At 44.6% G+C, this 17,676-nt stretch overlaps 1 protein-coding gene across 1 annotated transcript in view; it reads left to right on the top strand.

Moving 5' to 3' along the window:
- lrmda (leucine rich melanocyte differentiation associated) overlaps window positions 1–17,676 on the top strand; it is a 200,140-nt gene that overhangs the window by 116,964 nt on the left and 65,500 nt on the right. Inside the window, exon 3 of the mRNA XM_035605928.2 lies at window positions 17,373–17,499. Coding sequence (XP_035461821.1) covers window positions 17,373–17,499 — 127 coding nt within the window. The remainder of the gene's footprint in view (window positions 1–17,372; window positions 17,500–17,676) is intronic.

Below are 17,676 nucleotides of genomic sequence, written 5' to 3'. Positions count from 1 at the left end.
CAGAATGAGTTTCTGCCGCGGCTGTATTGTGAAATCTTTTCATTGTCACCGACGGGCCTATGAGGGCCTGATGAATGAGGGAGCAAGTGTCAGAAACGCCCTTCCACCGCTCCCCCCTTCCACTCCTTTAATATCTCCCTAAGCTGCCTGGATGCACGCCTTCCTATCCTGCCCTTGCTGACCGTCCACACGGCCGGGTCACAGCAGTATTGATAAAGTTACAGCTAAAAAAAGACCACGTCCACTCCAGGGAGAGAAAACAAAAAAAAACACTAATTAGAGAGAAAATGGCGAAGCCGGTGCAGCAATGGAAATGCCGTCGAACTGGGGATGTGGTGTGTTGGTGCCGAAGTTCTTTAACTGTGCAAAACAAGTCTCCTTGCTCGTTCTGGCTCTCTCTCTCTCTTCCCTCCCATGCGGACGGACCTCCTGCTTTCACAGAGCTAGAGCGCGAGGAAGCGAGGGGGTGGGGGGTGTCTTTATGGGAAACGTTTGTGACCGGCGTGACAGCTCTGCTTGATGGATGGGCCGCCTCCATCTGGTTGCAGCGCATGTAATAAATATCCATGCTCGTGTTTGACCTCTCTCACTTACCAGACACATCTTTCACTTTTGGGACATCCAAGGGGGACTCACAATTATGCTCTGCACTCTCCACTGGCTGGGGTGTGGGGGATAGCGGCTCTGTTTATGGGCCGCAGCCCAAGGGCAAAGAGTCAAAAAAATAGATAGCTGTAAACAATGCCTCCACTGCCAGGAGAATTCTCCAGCATTCAATAACCTCTAACACCTCCTAAGCCCTCATCTCCCTGAGCTGGTTGCCCGTGCACCAGGATACACTGCAGCTCCACACAAACCGCCTCCGTCTTTTGACCAGTGTCAAAGTTTGGTGTCTAGTAAGCACGGGTCAAAAGATCAAATGCCAGCGCCTATGTAAGACTTTTTAAAAAAAGAAAATAAAAGTAGTAGGGACATGAGGGGGGCAAAAAATCTGACCAAATGAAATCTAATTTTGCCCTGTTGAATTCACTGCTCCGATGAAAAGATTTAATCATCTATCATGATGAGAAAGGTTATTGTAGAGGGCGACTGGATATGTTTTTTCACACTAGCCTAGTTATGCACCAACCGCTCTCTGCTAAAACCAATAAGGGAAAAAACAACAATTTCAATAGCCATTAGCATCCCCATTCACCGCTCATAAACAGCATTTGGTGTATTTGCCCTTAACACTGACCCAGTGCATTAGACTGGTCAGCTCCTCAGTAATAGAAACAGATAGGCAGCCATTGAATTTTAATAAACCTAGATAATAATGAGGCTGAAAAAGCTGAGTGAATTGTAAAGAAGGAAGCTAATGAAGTGCCTATGTGGGCAGCAGGTGAGAAAATAACCTATAACCTATTAAGAAACAGCCTAACTGCCTCTGCCCAAGTCCTACCCCCTGATTGAATTAGTGCACTCTTTAATTACTGAGCATCCAAGATGGGAGCTCTGAATCTAATTGAACTTTTTCATGCTTGCTGCGTCCCAGCCAAACAATTTGTTCTGTAAAAAAAATTGAATTAGCAGTCTCCTCTTTTCTTTTTTTTGCATTGATTTTTTTATTTTATTTTTTGGGAACATTAGGACCGTCTCAAGAATTCCCAGGCCGTAAAGAATCAAATCGCGCGGCATTATTCACAATAGCGCATATGTTATGATCGCAGGGAGAACTTACTTAAAATTCAATCCACTTTGGCATCATTATCATGTATCAACATAATAAATGAGCCCTTCAGAGCATGGTAATTATAATTTGATAAATCATCAGCAGAAAATTAACTGGATGTCAAAACATTCATTGGAAAGGGTGATGAATGGTGGATGATTGTGGTGATGAATTGTGTTAATCTGCGCTGTATGAAGCCAGCGAAATGGCTAAGCAGCCCAAGATGGATGGGCCATAGAAGCTGCAAGGTCAGGACACACAACTGCAGAACGGAGGGAAGAAAAAATAGGAGGGAATGAAACAGGGAGAGAAGAAAGGAGGACTCGCTCCCCCTCTCTCCCTCTACTCGGAGCATTATCTGTCTTCTTGCCACAGCAGTTTTTCTTGTTGGGCTTCAGGCGGTTGGGTTTTGACAGTGAGGTTTAACCCTATAGTCTATTTCTTTAAAGATAACGATCAGTTTAATAACAATGGCGGTGATGGTGATTGTAATATTGAGGGAAGCTTAACACTTATGTCTCATAATAGATCACATTGTCTTTAGTATGGACCAAACACAATTTACAATTCCATGCTATAATGGGCCACTCTAAGGTCAATTGTGAGTCTATGGCACAGCTATGGCTCCTCGATAATATGTTTTTCTAAATAATTACTCGACAGGTTGATGAACCGTTCATTTGAAGCCCCTGAGACTTGATTTCAGACCATGTGGTTTACCTGTGTATGCAGTTGTCTACCATACACAGTACATGTTTAAGAAGTGTGTCTTGTGAGAACAAAAACAATAGATGGAAGAATTAATGTTATATGCGCAAGGGAATGTAGCCCTGAATTAAGTCTCTCAGCATTTAAGGGTCACTGCTGTGGTTTGGGTTTGGGTCTGACTATCATGTGCATCAAAGTAAAGCCAATTTTTTTTAAATATAATTTTGCTTGGGTGTTGAAGCCTTGGTTATTAGAACTTTTAGTTCAGCACTAAGCATGACCTTCTGATTGCTGTTGCATCCCTGCTACACCAGATGGATACGTCAGACTGAATCACTCCATGTTGTGCATTCATTATGTATCTGAAGTAAACAGGTTTAGTCTTTCCTCGTACTAGATTTAACTCCATGCTACCTACATGGTGCAATTATTGCGAACCTGAAAATACCATGTTTCTTCGCTTCACGATAGAGGGGGCAGTGGTTACACAGGAGAGATATGCTTTGCATTTGACTAGTTTTTGTAGATACAATCTATGATATTTACATACGTCAGCATAGAATCAGGTTATCTGATAACATGGTTAGGAACAGAAATCCCCATGAACTTAAACGTAACGAGCAAGTATTGATAGACTGTCAAGCTATGCTTTAACCGTTTTAGCCCAATTAATTGTTTCTCATGTTTCATCATCCCACTCATTACCTCTAGTTGAATAAAAGCACAGGATTTTTGTTAATCAGTCTGTTTTTGTTTTTTTGTGTTATTTTGTATTTCATATTGTCATTTTTTTTTACCGGGGTATTGCTGCTGTTTGGCTTTACAAAGGAAGTGTTTTCATGTGGTTAATGCTGCCTGCCTCATTTTGGTTCTTTTACGTTGCTTTTCTAGGTGCTTGCACTACTGTAGCCCAACTAACGATAAGCAATACTTCTGGCCTGGAAATCAAAATGTATCGGCACCAAAAATCAACTGATCTACTCAGATCGCTCATCTTGCGCTGCTTGACCATTAAAAGACCTTATAAAACATCAACCATACTTTTATGACTGTGTACTAATATTGAACATTTAGCTAACTAGAGCAACACTAACTAATCTTGTACTATTCCTATATCATATAATTATACATTAAAAAAAGAAATGAAAACATTTACTCCTCGTACATGACTACCATATCATAGCATATTTCCATTAGAAGGCTGTTGAGCTTCTTTCCAGTGGTTAGAACCGAAGGGCTCTCACCAATCATAATGAGGACTATTTCTACAAATAACAGTAATTACACGTCAGTGCTTTTGAAATGTGACAATGCAGACAATGTTGCTTTCATTGAATTCATTATGTTGACAGCCACTCCATCCTTCCATTTATCTCCAATCCGTTATGGCCCCGAGTGAACGTGTGCGAACTGACAACTACACTTAATGTTGTTATTCTCCATTTGTGGCATTAGATATACCGCGAGGCCTGATTTATTTATTCGCGTTAATGCGTGTCCATGTACACGGCCGACATCAGGAGGAAGTATGTGCTGCATCTCCAGTGGTGAGCCTTGTGCTGTTCTTAACGCGGCTTCACCACACAGAGATCAAAAGTCCCCCCTTCACATCCTGTGTCATTTCTAGCTGGGAAGTATTAATCTCATACGGAGCTTCAGACACCTCTTATCTGGCTGGCAGGTTGACATGTAAGGGGATATTTCGCCTTGATTCTGGCAATGAATGCGGCACACAGGCTATCACTTGGCCCACGCTGCATATGGAAGGGGAGAAATCACACCTTTTCTTTCTGTGACTTCCATTTTCATTTGTGCTCTCTCCCCAGTCACTCTCTTATTTTCCGTCTCTTGTTCCCTCTCTTGGAAATTATTGCCAGCCATGTCATGGGCCCTGTCGGATGGAGGGGGAGAAAATGTGTCACACTGCCTCTTAAGTTTCTGATTGTCTAAATGACACAGAATCTCATCATACATCTGTCTCCCTTTCTGACACTACAATTACCCATAATTCCCTCTATCATTCATTGTCTCAAGTTTAGTATTTTATATCTTGAACAGAGGGCAGGGGCATTTACATTTGGAGGCTGGAATGAAAAAATAAAAGTGACTGGAGAAACCCTGGTTTGACTGTGTGTTGTGTGTGTGTTGTTAAAAAATGTCTATTGAAAAGAGGATGTATCATTTTTCTCTAGTTTAGTTTGGTTATTTTATTCTGTTTTTGTCCCCCAAAAAAACACAGAATGGTGTCTGGTTAAACTCTAGTGTGACTTAAAATACATAATGTAAATCACCTCCTCCCATTATCTTAATGACTTTGTTAATGACCAATAAGCACTTTGTTTCAGGGGACCTCATAAATCATCTTCGCTCGCCAAAATAGTGTTCCTTGATACTACCCTTCAAAAAGTAGGTGTCGTCCGTCCCTCTTGACAAAGTGAGCTCAGTGAAAATGCTCCATTATCATGGCACATTTTACTTCATCATCGCTGATATTCTTACATGGACTCCGGGTTAAACAGTGCGTCTTCCCATCCGTTTTCCCCCGTCCCTTGAGTAAAGTGTTCTTCAAAGGTATATATTTCACTGCACGATGACAGCCGTGACACCATAATTGACCTGAGAGCTTCCATCTTACTCCTTTGAAATTCTCCGTTGTAATGTGTGTCAACTAGATGAAATGATTTCCATCTCCACCTTTCTCTGGATTTCCATTTGCAAAGACTGCTGACTGACTGACGCCGGCTCCATTATTCTATAAGAATTTGTCTGTGATTGGAGTGAAATTATGCGAATCGATCCATTGTTTGAAACGAGTCCTATAGATTTTTCGGGGCTTTTAGGCGGGTTAAATAGTTTGTGATTATGTAGGTATTTCATTTCCTTTGTGAATAATGCCTCGCTCGGTCTGACAGACTCCCTAATCTGTCAGTCAATGTGTCATGGCTTCATGGAGGCAAAATCGATTCTGTGCCGCCATTAAATTTGCAAATGACCTCCATAATGTTCAAATTATTAAACTGGAAAGAGTGGGAGTGTAATGTGCATTTTAACCTTTGAGTGTCACTTATGGCGTACGGGTTCCAAATCTCTAATACTTTGCATTGGCCAGAAAAATGTCATCTCAAGCACGTCAAGTACATGGTGTTTGGTCATGTTTGTGCACAGCTATAGAATTGTATTACAATACTGCAAAAATATTAATTACAACGATATTGATTATTACAAATGTTTAACTGGTTTCAAGCTCATTTAATTTACTGTCTCCCACATACATCCGGAAAATGCTAGATTGTCCCCCTTTGCTGTATCTATAATTGTTGCCTCTGTTTCCCCTCATGGTTTTTCATTACTACAGTGTGTCTGTCATATTTATCATGTCACCCGAATCCAGTTTAAATCACAGTCAGTTTAAAAGACTAAAATGTCGCACCTTTTTCCTCCTTGTTCGTTTTCTTTCTGCTTTATTTCCACACATGGCTATAAAAAGACATGCTCTGTTGTTTTTAGGGTTTTTTTGCATGCCATGTCATATTGTTAAATTTCACGCTTGCTTCGTGAACCTGAGACATGTTTTCTGCTTTCCCCTGGCTAATTGGGAGATTGTTAGGACTGTCTCTACCCAGAGCCTGATGCCCCCAAATTTGTCAGTGCTCATATGCTGCTGCTAGATTACAGTCTGCCTGTCGGTGTGTGGAGCATGTTTTGGTTTTTTTCCATAGCAGTTTGTTATTATATTAATTAACACTGTATTGACAAGCTGTGATAGGATGGGGGGAAATACAGTGTACAATGGGAAAGTAAGAGATAACACTTGAAAAGGCTCTCTGAGAAACTTTTTTTTTTTTTTTTTATAAATCAGAGCAATGTACTGTGTTTTGAACATATGTGACCACCGTGTGTTTGTTTTTGCCTTTGTCCGAGCTCACAAAGTAGAGAGAGTCTTTATGTGCCGGAGTAAAAAGGCTCCAGGGGAAGCGGCACTTTTTGGGGGTGAAGCTGGGAGGCTAGAACAACCTTTAAAGAGGGTCCAGGCCCACTCAGGTTCACTGGTAAGCCTGTTGGACATCCAGCTTTGTTCCTCTCATAGGCTCCTTATCAGTGGCCTGATGCGGTTGTCCCCTCCTATGTTCCTCTTGTACCTCAGCCTGGCCATTTCGATGGCCTGAGTGCTCAAATTGAGCCATTTTGTTTCACTTTGAAACAAACTAGGACCTATAATGCATGTTTTTTTGGTTTTTTTTTTACACCCCTCCCTCTTGTCCCCCTTCCATGTTGGCCTTGGTCTATGTAGTTTGTCAGCCCCCCCGCCTTTCTCTGCTCTTAAGTTTGAAGCGCCAGCCTTGTGAGGGGTCAGTGTTTCCACTCCAGCAGTGTCAACTTCAATCTGGGAGGATTTGGTGTGAAATGTGTGCCATGGTGTGGGGGCTTGCAGGTCAGAGCCCCAGTAATTGATGTTGCTTATTCATCTGCTTTTCCTTGTCTACTCTCACTGCAGCACAGCGGCCGTTTTTGTTTGTCTAAATTGTTTGAAGATTTACTGTAGGTCTTAGGGCCCTGAGAAGCATCCCCCTGCTGCACTTTGTCTGTGTTCCTACCTAGCAGGGGGTTCGGCACTGGGGACGCACAATGGCGCCCGCACAAAGGAGGCTTTCCCCAACACAAGGCCTGGAGGACATCTCATAGCATGATACTGAGCACTGGGGGACACACAATGGCGGTGGCACAAAGGGGGCTTCTCTTACGACTGGACTCGGAGGACATCTAGCATGACAAGCAGGGCAGCTCTCACTGTAATTAGCCATGGAGCCCGCCTGACCAATGGCCTTATGAGATCAGTGAACTATCAGTAAACAATATTAAACAAACAGAGCGGGAGGGAGGGCGGTTATCGGGCCGAAATTTGGTCTCATGATGCAGCAAAACAAATGGGAATGACGCACGTTTAGTGGGCGATATGGCTCCAGATAGATAAGACTACGTTTGAAACTACAGTATTATCCCCCTTCTCGGCTTAACTCTTTGGGTCTGCTGACCTCACTTCAGCTCCGTCTGAGGAACGTAAGATACCTGCTAGCTGAAGCGCAGGGCGAAATGCCGGATCTGCTCATGCACAAAGAGGAGGGGACGTAATGATGGAGCCACGTTTGATCTGACCCTCTGGCATGTCAGGCGGCTGCATGGGTGGTATGTCCTCCGGGGGCCTTTGAAGGGGGCTGATTTGGAGAAGAGGTGTGGATCATTACACAATAAAGAACACTTCATAAGTACTGAAGTGAGTTGGAGAAATGACAGTTAATGATGTTGACAGCAATTCACCTCTGCTGAATCACGGAAAGATTTGACTCAACTTGCCTTCTTTAATGAGCCTCACTCGGTAAAGGTAATGGGCCAGCGGTGAGACAAGGAGGGAGGCGGGAAAGGGAGACAGTGGGGGGAGAGAGAGAGAGAGGGAGGGACTTTATTATTTTATTCTTTTCTCCCAGGGCAGAGAGGAAGAGAGGCCAGAGCAGTGTCAGGGAACTACAAAGACAGAAAGGCCATCTTCAGTAAAGAGAAAGGAGACTCTCTGATCTCCATTGTTAAAGATTTGTCTTCAAAGCCGTGTGAATATGGATCACTTGATCTTACATTTAAAGTTTTGTTTCTATCTTTATAGTCTGTTAAAGTAAAAGTGGACTTGATTTTGCAGATACTAGTTCTAGGTAACTCTTGGAAGGTGTCTTCCTTTCTTCCGTTATTCGTAAGTATGACAAGTAATTGCGTTTTCTCTCCGTGAAGTTTGTCCTAATGGAAAGGCTGTCCATCATTTACTATGATTTTCTTCCAAGTCTGTCTTCTGAATTTTATTCTTCCGTCTTGGATCAAATAAACCTATTTACACAGTTTCTGGAGAGGAGACACTGATTCCAGCCTACAGCTCATTTGCTATTTCTAATCATGCATGTTTATGTGCAAGTTTGTGACAGAAAGCTTAACTGACAGCTCGACAGTTGATTTGGAGTTCTACCCCGCCCCCCCCCACACACACACACACACATACACACACATACCACCACCACACACACACACATCTGACTGTCATCCCATCAAAGTAACATATCTGTCGGTGTCTTTGAGTGTCTCACGCTGAATGATAAATATGTACATCCAAACCGGGATTCAGTGCCAATTATGCATTGACAGCGATGTCTCCAGAAATGTAACATTTAAATTAAAATGATGGCGTTCGGTTGCAAGCTGCCTCGCGCGGTGACATGTTTTATTGTCTCCCGCCGCCGTGTAAAACAAGGCGAAAAACAACAACAATGAAAGAAGGAACTATCCCAAAGGTCAAATCAATAACTTTGTTGTTCTCTCTGTTTCTTCTTGTTGGCACACCTACATGTCACTCATTAAGCCTATTAATAGGCTTGTCAGAGCCAAAACACACACCGTGGCTCTTATTGTCGTCTCGGAAGAACTCAACCTACTCAACACACTCATTACCTCACCAGCTTTCAAAGGGCCCTTGGAAGCCTTCCAGCATCGAACAGTGTTCTCGGCTGCACCGATAGCTTCTGTGATATAGGTCAATGTTTGGTATAATATTGCTTCAGGTCGCATTGATTTCCCTATGAAGATTTTACACGAGCAATACAATCACATTATGTCCTGAATGGGAGTGAATCGAGCTCTATATCACTTGGAGGAAGAAAAGAAAATAAACTCCACAAGGCTTGATATTTTAATTGGCAGGAATACTTGTCTAATTATCACTTTTCTGCTTGCTCTCCATGCTGAGATTATGTAATTATCTTTCTGAAACACTGTGGAACGATATAGGATTTTGTGTGTGTGTGTGTGTGTGTGTGTGTTTGTGACACTTCTGAGACGCCTCTGTACCTGACACTCGGCAAGCCACTTAATAATACGCTGGGAAGGCAGCTAATTATATCATAATAATGGCTTGATGAAAGCAATAAGGTAGGCCGCTGAATGAATCACAGCACTGTGAGACCGCTCAAGTCGTATCTCAATCGCGCGTTATTAGAATCACACTAAACAGGAAGTCCTTTAATAACTGTTGTGTTTATTCATCATGCCACAAGAGTCTGGCGTCTTTGCATTTAGTTATCGTTATGCCAATCACAACCCATTCGGAATGATATGTTTCTCAGCAATGATGATTTCAGCAAATCAAATTCCTTATCAAGTTAATTACTGTGTGTTTACCCCCTCCCCCCCTCTCCCAAGCTAGGATATCCCAATTAAAGACTACACCTGTTCTATTTGCGGGGCTTGCATTTGTTACATGTGCCATTACATGTTCTCCTGCAGAGCACAGGTTTGTCGGGGGGGGGGGGGTGGTTAGACCCCTGGTTAGACCCCTTACTGGGCTTCCGGATTTCACCCTGCCTCTGCAAATGTTCTTTGGCGCGCCGGTGTCGTCTGGTTACGGGATCCTCCGCAGGAGAGAGGCAGGAACGCACCTGACAACACACATCCGTCGGACCTGGGGAGGGGGTAGATGGGTAATCTGACGGAGGGTGCGCCCGAGCGGCAGCAGCAGCAGCAGCGTCAACAGCAGCCGTGGACTGCTTTCGAAACTTTTTAATTAGCACTAATTACCTTTGCAGGGAAACGTTGAGGCTTGAAAGGATTTGTGTCAGCAAGTGGGAGATCAAAGACTGTGGTGCTGCGCATTTTAATCTGAACACTGAGGGGTAATGGGGAGCTGTTTGTGTGTTAGAGAGGTGTGGGGGGGGGTGCATCCCAGGTGGTACTTGAGCGGTCTACCTCTTGTAATGCTGTCAACCAATCACACCACAGGTCCTGTCACATTATAAGATTTTCCACTAATATGAACTTGTTTGGGTTTTTTTTTTCCTTCTAATTGTTGCATTGAATCGCAGCCGTCCTCTGCTCGGTTCATTCTCTCCTTTATCTCTGTGTGTGTGTGTGTGTGTGTGTGTGTGTGTGTGTGTGTGTGTGTGTGTGTGTGTGTGTGTGTGTGTGTGTGTGTGTGAGTGTGAGTGATGTGCTTCTTCTTTTTTCTCTTTCTTTTTTTGTGTCGTCTCATCAGACTGACAGGCATTTCATCGAGGTGGTTTTTAATGCATGCCTGGACATCACTGTGGCAGGGTCATCCGTCAGACTTCAAGACATCATCGATCATTTGCCACGACGAGAGCGCAGGGTAGTGATTATTTGCTATTAGGTGGATGCTGAGGCATACAAATGGCTGGCAGTTGACAGTTGAACTCACTCAAACGTAATGCAGGACGGCTCCCCCCCTCTCAGGGAGATGTTGACAAGCGCTGACCCTGAACACTGTAATGACAGAGTGTACAGTCAGACAGGCACTGAGGCAGTCTTCCTCACAGAGCACATGTAGCGTTGAATGTTCGTTGTCTTTATATTTTCTATTCTTTTTCGCAGGTGTACGCAAGGTCATCCCCAGTCGCGTTTCCTGTGCACACACCCGATTTGTTTGTCGCGTCCTTTCTTTCATGAAAAGCTCATTGTTCAATGTGAGGCATGCTTGTTGCAATACCCCTTGGCTCGCCGAGCCTGACACTGTAATTTTCACGGCATTATATACACTTGAGAATGTGTGAGCCCGTGTGGCATGCGTGAGAGAGATGTGTGCGCTTGTTTGCGCTGCATCGATGTCCTCACTGACTGAGATGCCATCAGTGAATTGATTTCCAGCTCCCGCTCACTGAGGGAGGAGGGTGTTTGTCATGTGGATAGACAACTAATCTTTCAAGACAAACATCCACAAGACGCATGGCTGTACTCTGTGAGCAGTCCAGGAGCCGTGAGGAGGGGAGTGTTGTAAAGTCTCTGATGGAGCTCAGCTTCACCCACGTTCTGCTTGCCCCCCCTTCATCTTTGTTTGATGATGTATTTCACTGTGTACAGTTTAGTGCTGTACATGGGACAACTGTGATACTGTCTGGCCATGTAACAAATCTCTCAAAAAGAGGCATCCACCTTTTTTTGTGCAGTGATCTCTCTGTTGCTTTCCTTCTCCTGGGAAAGAGGCAGCTCTTGTCGGAGCTTAGACTTCATCCCGGGCCAAACCGGGGTCAAGCAAAGGCTTACGAGGTCGGACCTGACAAGAATGTCTGTCAAGTTCTTATCCCCCGGCCAGGGTTGGTCCAGGGTCATTAATCAGACAGGCAGTGGAGATTCAAGGGGAAGCAGGAGGCCAGCTGATGCTGACCTCAGTACAGTGGCTCTGATTTTATCTGGCCCTGGCTCTTTGTATGTATGTGTGTGTGCGTGTGTGTGTGTGTGCGTTGTGTGTGTGTGCGTGTGTGTGTGTGTGAATTGACAGGATCGGTCCCTGTCTGATTCACAGTACCCGCAGCCCCTCTGCCAGCGCTAATGACATTGAGAGAGAATATTAACCTCACACACTCAGCACGAATATCCACAGGGGTAGTCTATAAATCAGACGCCGCCGGATCCACAGCGGTGCTATCATTCAGACACACAGAAGCTCGCTCTGAACGTTCGACAGGCGCGCCGCCGTGTAGACATTTTCAACAACTTCATCCGCACGCGTGACAGTAATGAGCAGTGATATTTAAACTCTCCATCAACAAAGAATTCTGCTAATTTTGTTTTTTTTCACAGATGTTTTCTCGCTTTGTTCTGTTTGTGCTCTCTTAAAAGATCTATATGTTGTTGTTTTTGCAAATGATGTAATTGTGTGTAAGGTTAAATCCTACATGCCACCTCCAATTGACAGCTTTGTAGCTATAGTGATGCTTCCACACATATCGGGGGTAAGCATAGCGCAATACACAAAGCAGATTAAGAGTGAACCTACGTGAAGAGGAGATTTGCTGGCGGCACCGAACGTGCTCTAATGATTTGCATTGCCATTAATAGTAATTTGCGGCTGCCTAGGAGGAGATGTGTAATCCCCTTCCCATGTGTGAATTGACATGCATTCAGGGAGGGCTATGTGTGTCCTGAACGTGTGATCTTTAAATGACTGCCACCTGAGGCCTGGCAATACAGAGAGGGGAGTGCCCCACTGAGCAATGGCTGTCTACGTGTGATGGAGATGGGGGGGGGATAAAGACAGATAATGACAGTCTAATTCACCGTCACCATCAGAGATGCATGTACAGAGACGTGCACAGGCCATAAAGTGTAGCTGGAGGGGAGAGCGCCGGAACAGGCCTGATCAGCCCTGTGTGGAGGTGGTAGGAGGGACGTTAGGGGGGCCTTGGAGGGTTGCAGGGCATTCACTTGCTTTACAGATAATGTCGTCTTATTCATCACCAGCTAATCCGGATAGGGTTTTGATGCTGTATTTTGGTATTTTTTTGATGTTTATTTGTGTGTTTGTTAAGGGGCACGAGTGATGAAATAAAGCTGTGTTGAACTAATGGATACTTCGTGAATTAATATTTTTTGTTTTTTTTACATACAGTTCCAATTCCTGTTGTCCTACAGCTCCTTTCATGCTCACCGCCGCTTTATTCCAATACACACTTTAGCACACCGGGCTTCTATCAAGTCATTTCGCATCATATTCATCATTTTTTCTTTCATATAAAAAGATAAACAAGTTACCAACCTAATGGGTTAGGTTGGTAACTGCTGTTGTATAATGACAATTATTCTATGATATAATGTTATATAGTCTTGATTCTTGAAATAGGCTCCTTGTTAACACAATGTCGACTTCCTGGGAGATCACTTGGTTTGCTTTAGACAAGAATAGGTGGAATCTATTAATATGGTGGATTTAGTGAATTGCTGTTGGAAGACTGAAAGATATTGTGCAGTTCCCAGAGTAGCGAGAGCCGTCAGAGTTTTTCTTCACTATTTCAAGCTGACTGGCTCTCCAGCCAGACCTCCTCCATCCGCCGCTCTTATCAAGTTTATTATAGCCAGTCCACACACAGGGTTCCCCAGGTTCCAGATCGTCCCCCGCTTCATTACAGTACCTTATCTTGGCAGGCAATCCGAAAGTGTGCTCTGAATAGTCCATTATGCGCGTAGGAGGGCCATCAGGTCCCCGGTATTGGTCAATTCATCAAACATTTATCTGTTGCCCTCTGAACAGGACGTCAGTGTTGCCCGTCACTCTGCAGCCCTGGCACTTTGCCTTGCTGCACCGTTGCGACCTTTGAGAGGACATCGGCCCTTAAACTGTGATTACAGCTGTGGGGGCTTTCCAGCTTTTCACAAGTGTTTGTGTGTGTGTGCGTGTTTGTTTTTCACATATATATTAGTCTAAGGAACGTGTTCTAGTCTTGTCTCTCTTATCCCCATCGCCTTTTCTGGAAAAAACAAAAAAGAGGCAAGGCTTTGAGCTTGTCGTGCATTGTAGCCCTGTAACGTACGTGCTCGGCAAACTCCTCACTTGACCTATCGTCTCCAGAGTTTCTAAAAATTGCCCAACCGCCATTCATTCAGGGCGACGGCTTCAAAGAGCAGCCGACATAAGAAGGGGGACTATATGCGTCACATGTTAAAAGAGCCACGGCTGCCGTCGTCATTTGTTGCCTGAGGACATCTGACATGGCACTAGTGCACACACCGTTGGCAGCGGTGACTGACACTTCAGCCAATAATGGTCGAGAGTTTTCTTCCCTCCGTTGTCAGCAGTGGTTTATCAATCACTATGTCTGCATTAGTATCAGCGTATTGATCCGGCAGGGCTGCTCTCTGGGCCGGAGACTCCTCGGGAGTGTCCTTGTCCGGTTTTCTCACATCCTCCCGCGCTCCAGCCACATTGGTGGATGAACTCTGTGTGTTCAGTCGCCGGGGTGTCCGTGGATAATGGCGGTTTCAGCACACGCATGTGCTCCAAAAAATCACACACGCCGGTGCACACGGGGGCCATGCGATGCGTGACGGTTAGCTCACACGGGCCAAGTGGCAGTCAAAGTGTAAAGACAAGCCCGTGTGAAGTATTAGCTCTGACAATGAGGCTGATCGTAATTATCTTAACAAGGAGGGGATTCGTCGCCTCACCTCGTTAAAGCTATCGCCCCGCTCCGTCTCCGTCCCTCGCGCTTTGATGGTTAAAGGTTTTAAGCAGATGCCATTTGATCTCACGTTGCTGCTCACATTTATTTAATCTAAATATGGACAATGACCAAATGAGATGATGCGAGGCTAAATAAATTTCTCTATCCTTGTAAAGGTTGGAATTTAAACGCTTATTTCGAAACAGATGCCTCTTATTTACCCTTGGTTAATGATATATGTGTTTTGCCCGTGTATGTGATATATAGTATCGGGTCTCAAGTCAATTATGCTCATTAGTTTTGTTAAAAGCAAACGCTGTTTGTTTTTTGCTTCTCTCTGTAAGTGAAGGGCTTTTACTGCAGTGCTTAAACTTTGTTAGTTTTCCAAGCCGCACATTCAAACAAGAAAAGCTTATAAAAAGTAATGGAACCGGCTATGGAAATCTGCAGGGGGAGCGCAGAAAAGCTGGAGAGTATTAGAAGTTCAATCCCTGCACTGTGGATAATGCTGGATGGGACTCAGTGGTTCTCCCCTGGCTGTGAATTTAACTGATTAAATCAGCCAGTGCACGCAGCAGTGGTGACATGAAAACAACAATTAATAAGGCTCCCCCCTGCGCCATGCGGCTCCCTTTAACCGAGCAGCTAATAACATCACCCACAGGACTGCAGCCCATCATACGCACACACGCACACACACATGCACACATGCACACACATGCACACACACGCACACACGCGCGCACACACACACACACACACACACACACACACACACACACACATACACAGGTGGCAATAGTTAGTTAGCAAACCTCTGTTCACAACAAATAAAATAATGTTAATCCGCCGTGGTGCACAATTGTTCCTAACTACACATTCACATAGATTATACTCACGGAAAATAATTGCCTGTCGGGCCGAATTCCACGCCAGTACAAACACGATAAGTGTGAAAATGCAACTTCTATTTCGGCCAATAGTCGGTTCACACCAGTGTTTCGGTACTTGCGCATTTGGATTTTGAGAAGTTGAAATGTGGACAAAGCCCGGCAAAACTGAGGGCACTTGTTTTTTTTTATTTCTTATAGCAAACAACAGTAAATTGAGCATAGTGGCAAACAAGCGCTATGGTGTTCAGTACGCTGTAGCATAATGGGCCTTGTTGCTTGAATAAATGTGAAGCACCGTGGGGGGAAAAAAACAAAACAAGCAAACGGAGTCGGATTTCATGAAACTGGCACATCTCTCTTTTCATCCGTCTTGCCGGTGCATTAATCAGACCTGATAAGAGGCTGTCAGTGTGTGTGTGTGTGTGTGTGTGTGTGTGTGTGTGTGTGTTGGCCAAATGTTGACGTCTTTTGAAATGAGGCAGCTCGCGGTCCGCCTCGCTCGCCAGCCAGCCAGCCAGCGCTGAATTGCTGATTTGTCTCTTCGCTTTGTAGTTCAGAGTTGCCGCCGCTTGCGTCCGCGCGGCTCTCCGGATCAAGGAAGACGTCAAGGTGGAGACCGAGCCCATCGGTCGTGACGGGCACATGAGAAACAAATCAGACGTCAGCGAGAAAACAAGTGGGTCTGGCCCATTAAAAGTGTCACATGAAAGCACACGCGCGGCCACTCGGTGACCAATTAGTTGTACAAGTCAAGATCTTGATAGGGCCGAGTGTATTTTGCTGCTCTACGCCACATTTCAACGACTCAGCGTATTCTTTTAAGCATTTCTTCTTCTCTTTTTTTTTTTTTCTCCTCCTTTCCTCTACGTCTTTGCAATCCATTTGCAGATTGTCATAATAAAGCTATTATATTTACATAGCTCGAAGTCGGCGTGTGTATAATGGCAGCCATTGACGCTAGGCAGATCCAGGGAGGGGCAATAGTTCACGCCGCAGCTGTCGAGACCTCACTGTACCTTGAGTTTGTCATGTCGCAATGTGACACTGTTCACTGGAATTTATGTTACTTAATGTCAAGGTTATCTGTCTGCTTTTAAAACTTTTAAGACATACTTTACTTACAATGTATAATTGGGGGGAAAAACATGAAGCCTGGAGTATATAATTAATATAACCACATATATGTAACAATTTAATGTGTAAAAAAAAAAAAAACCCCAAAAAACACTGTGAACTGTGAGAAACTGTTCTTGAGTCAGATTCTTGCAGATTTAAATGTCAATGGAGTCACCTAGGACACTCGGACATCGCACGCTGACAGTGTGACGGATTAGACAGCACACACATCGCCCCTGTGCACCTTCTATAACTTGAACTTTGCAGGGCCCTAACATTACTCCACACACCACCCTCCATCATTTTTATGCCCGTGTGAATGTGTGCGTGTGTGTGTGAGCGAGACGGGAGAGGAAAGGAGTTGAGATGACCCCTCACCTCTCTTTGCAATGTGTCATAAAACGGAGCGGAAGGGCAGAATTCCTTCTTTAAAAGAAGGGGGGAGGAAAATCCCTTTGAAGTTAACATCCCGACACTCACCCCTATTGCGGCACAGTGGCCAAAAAAGAGAGGAAAAAGTTCCCCCTTCCATTCTATCTGCCGTTGCGAGTGTATTCCGGTTCCTCTGTGAAAATGATGGATGACAAGTTAAATTTGTGTCTGGGGAGTGAAGGTGAACTGTGACAGAGTGATTTGTCTTGGGAATGGAGGGTTAGGGTCAGGCGAAACTGGGCGCCTCAAGGCACAAGACATTGACAAATTCATCCTGCCCGCCGCATTTCTGAAGCCTTTTGTTTTGAATCCCGGCTACTCACAAGTGACCCCCATCCCTCATCCTGCCAGCCGCTGAACGATGCCTCACCATGCCAGGGGAGCTCAGCACCACTAATTCTTGTCATTCACTTCTCTGACAGGCGCTCTCGCCGCGTATGAAAGAGGGAGGCTGAAATATTTCTTTTCTGCACTATAACTTCTGGCCAGATGTAGAGCCATAACAGTTTTCCTGTTGCCTTGTCATTGCAGGTCACTGGCCGGCCTCAAAATGTTCACTGAGCTGGAAGAGCTGGTCGTCGACAACAATCTGCTTGGAAATGACCTCCGGTTGCCCAGGTTACCCAACCTCCACACGCTGACACTCAATAAGAATCAAATATCCTTTTCAAACAAATCACTCTTTCATTTTTGGATTCATGCGGACATAGATCACAGGGATCAGTATCAGAATCAAGATTAGTTTGCTTACATTGCAATGTTAACACAACCTGCTCTTCGAAACCAGTTGTTGATGTCCTGGCTTTGCAGGGAGCTCTGTGTGTTGCAAATAGAG

This window comes from Scophthalmus maximus, chromosome 10 (assembly GCF_022379125.1).
Source record: "Scophthalmus maximus strain ysfricsl-2021 chromosome 10, ASM2237912v1, whole genome shotgun sequence".
Classification (NCBI taxonomy): domain Eukaryota; kingdom Metazoa; phylum Chordata; class Actinopteri; order Pleuronectiformes; family Scophthalmidae; genus Scophthalmus; species Scophthalmus maximus.
Note: the sequence above shows the minus strand (reverse complement) of the source record. Positions and strands in the feature narration are given on the sequence as shown.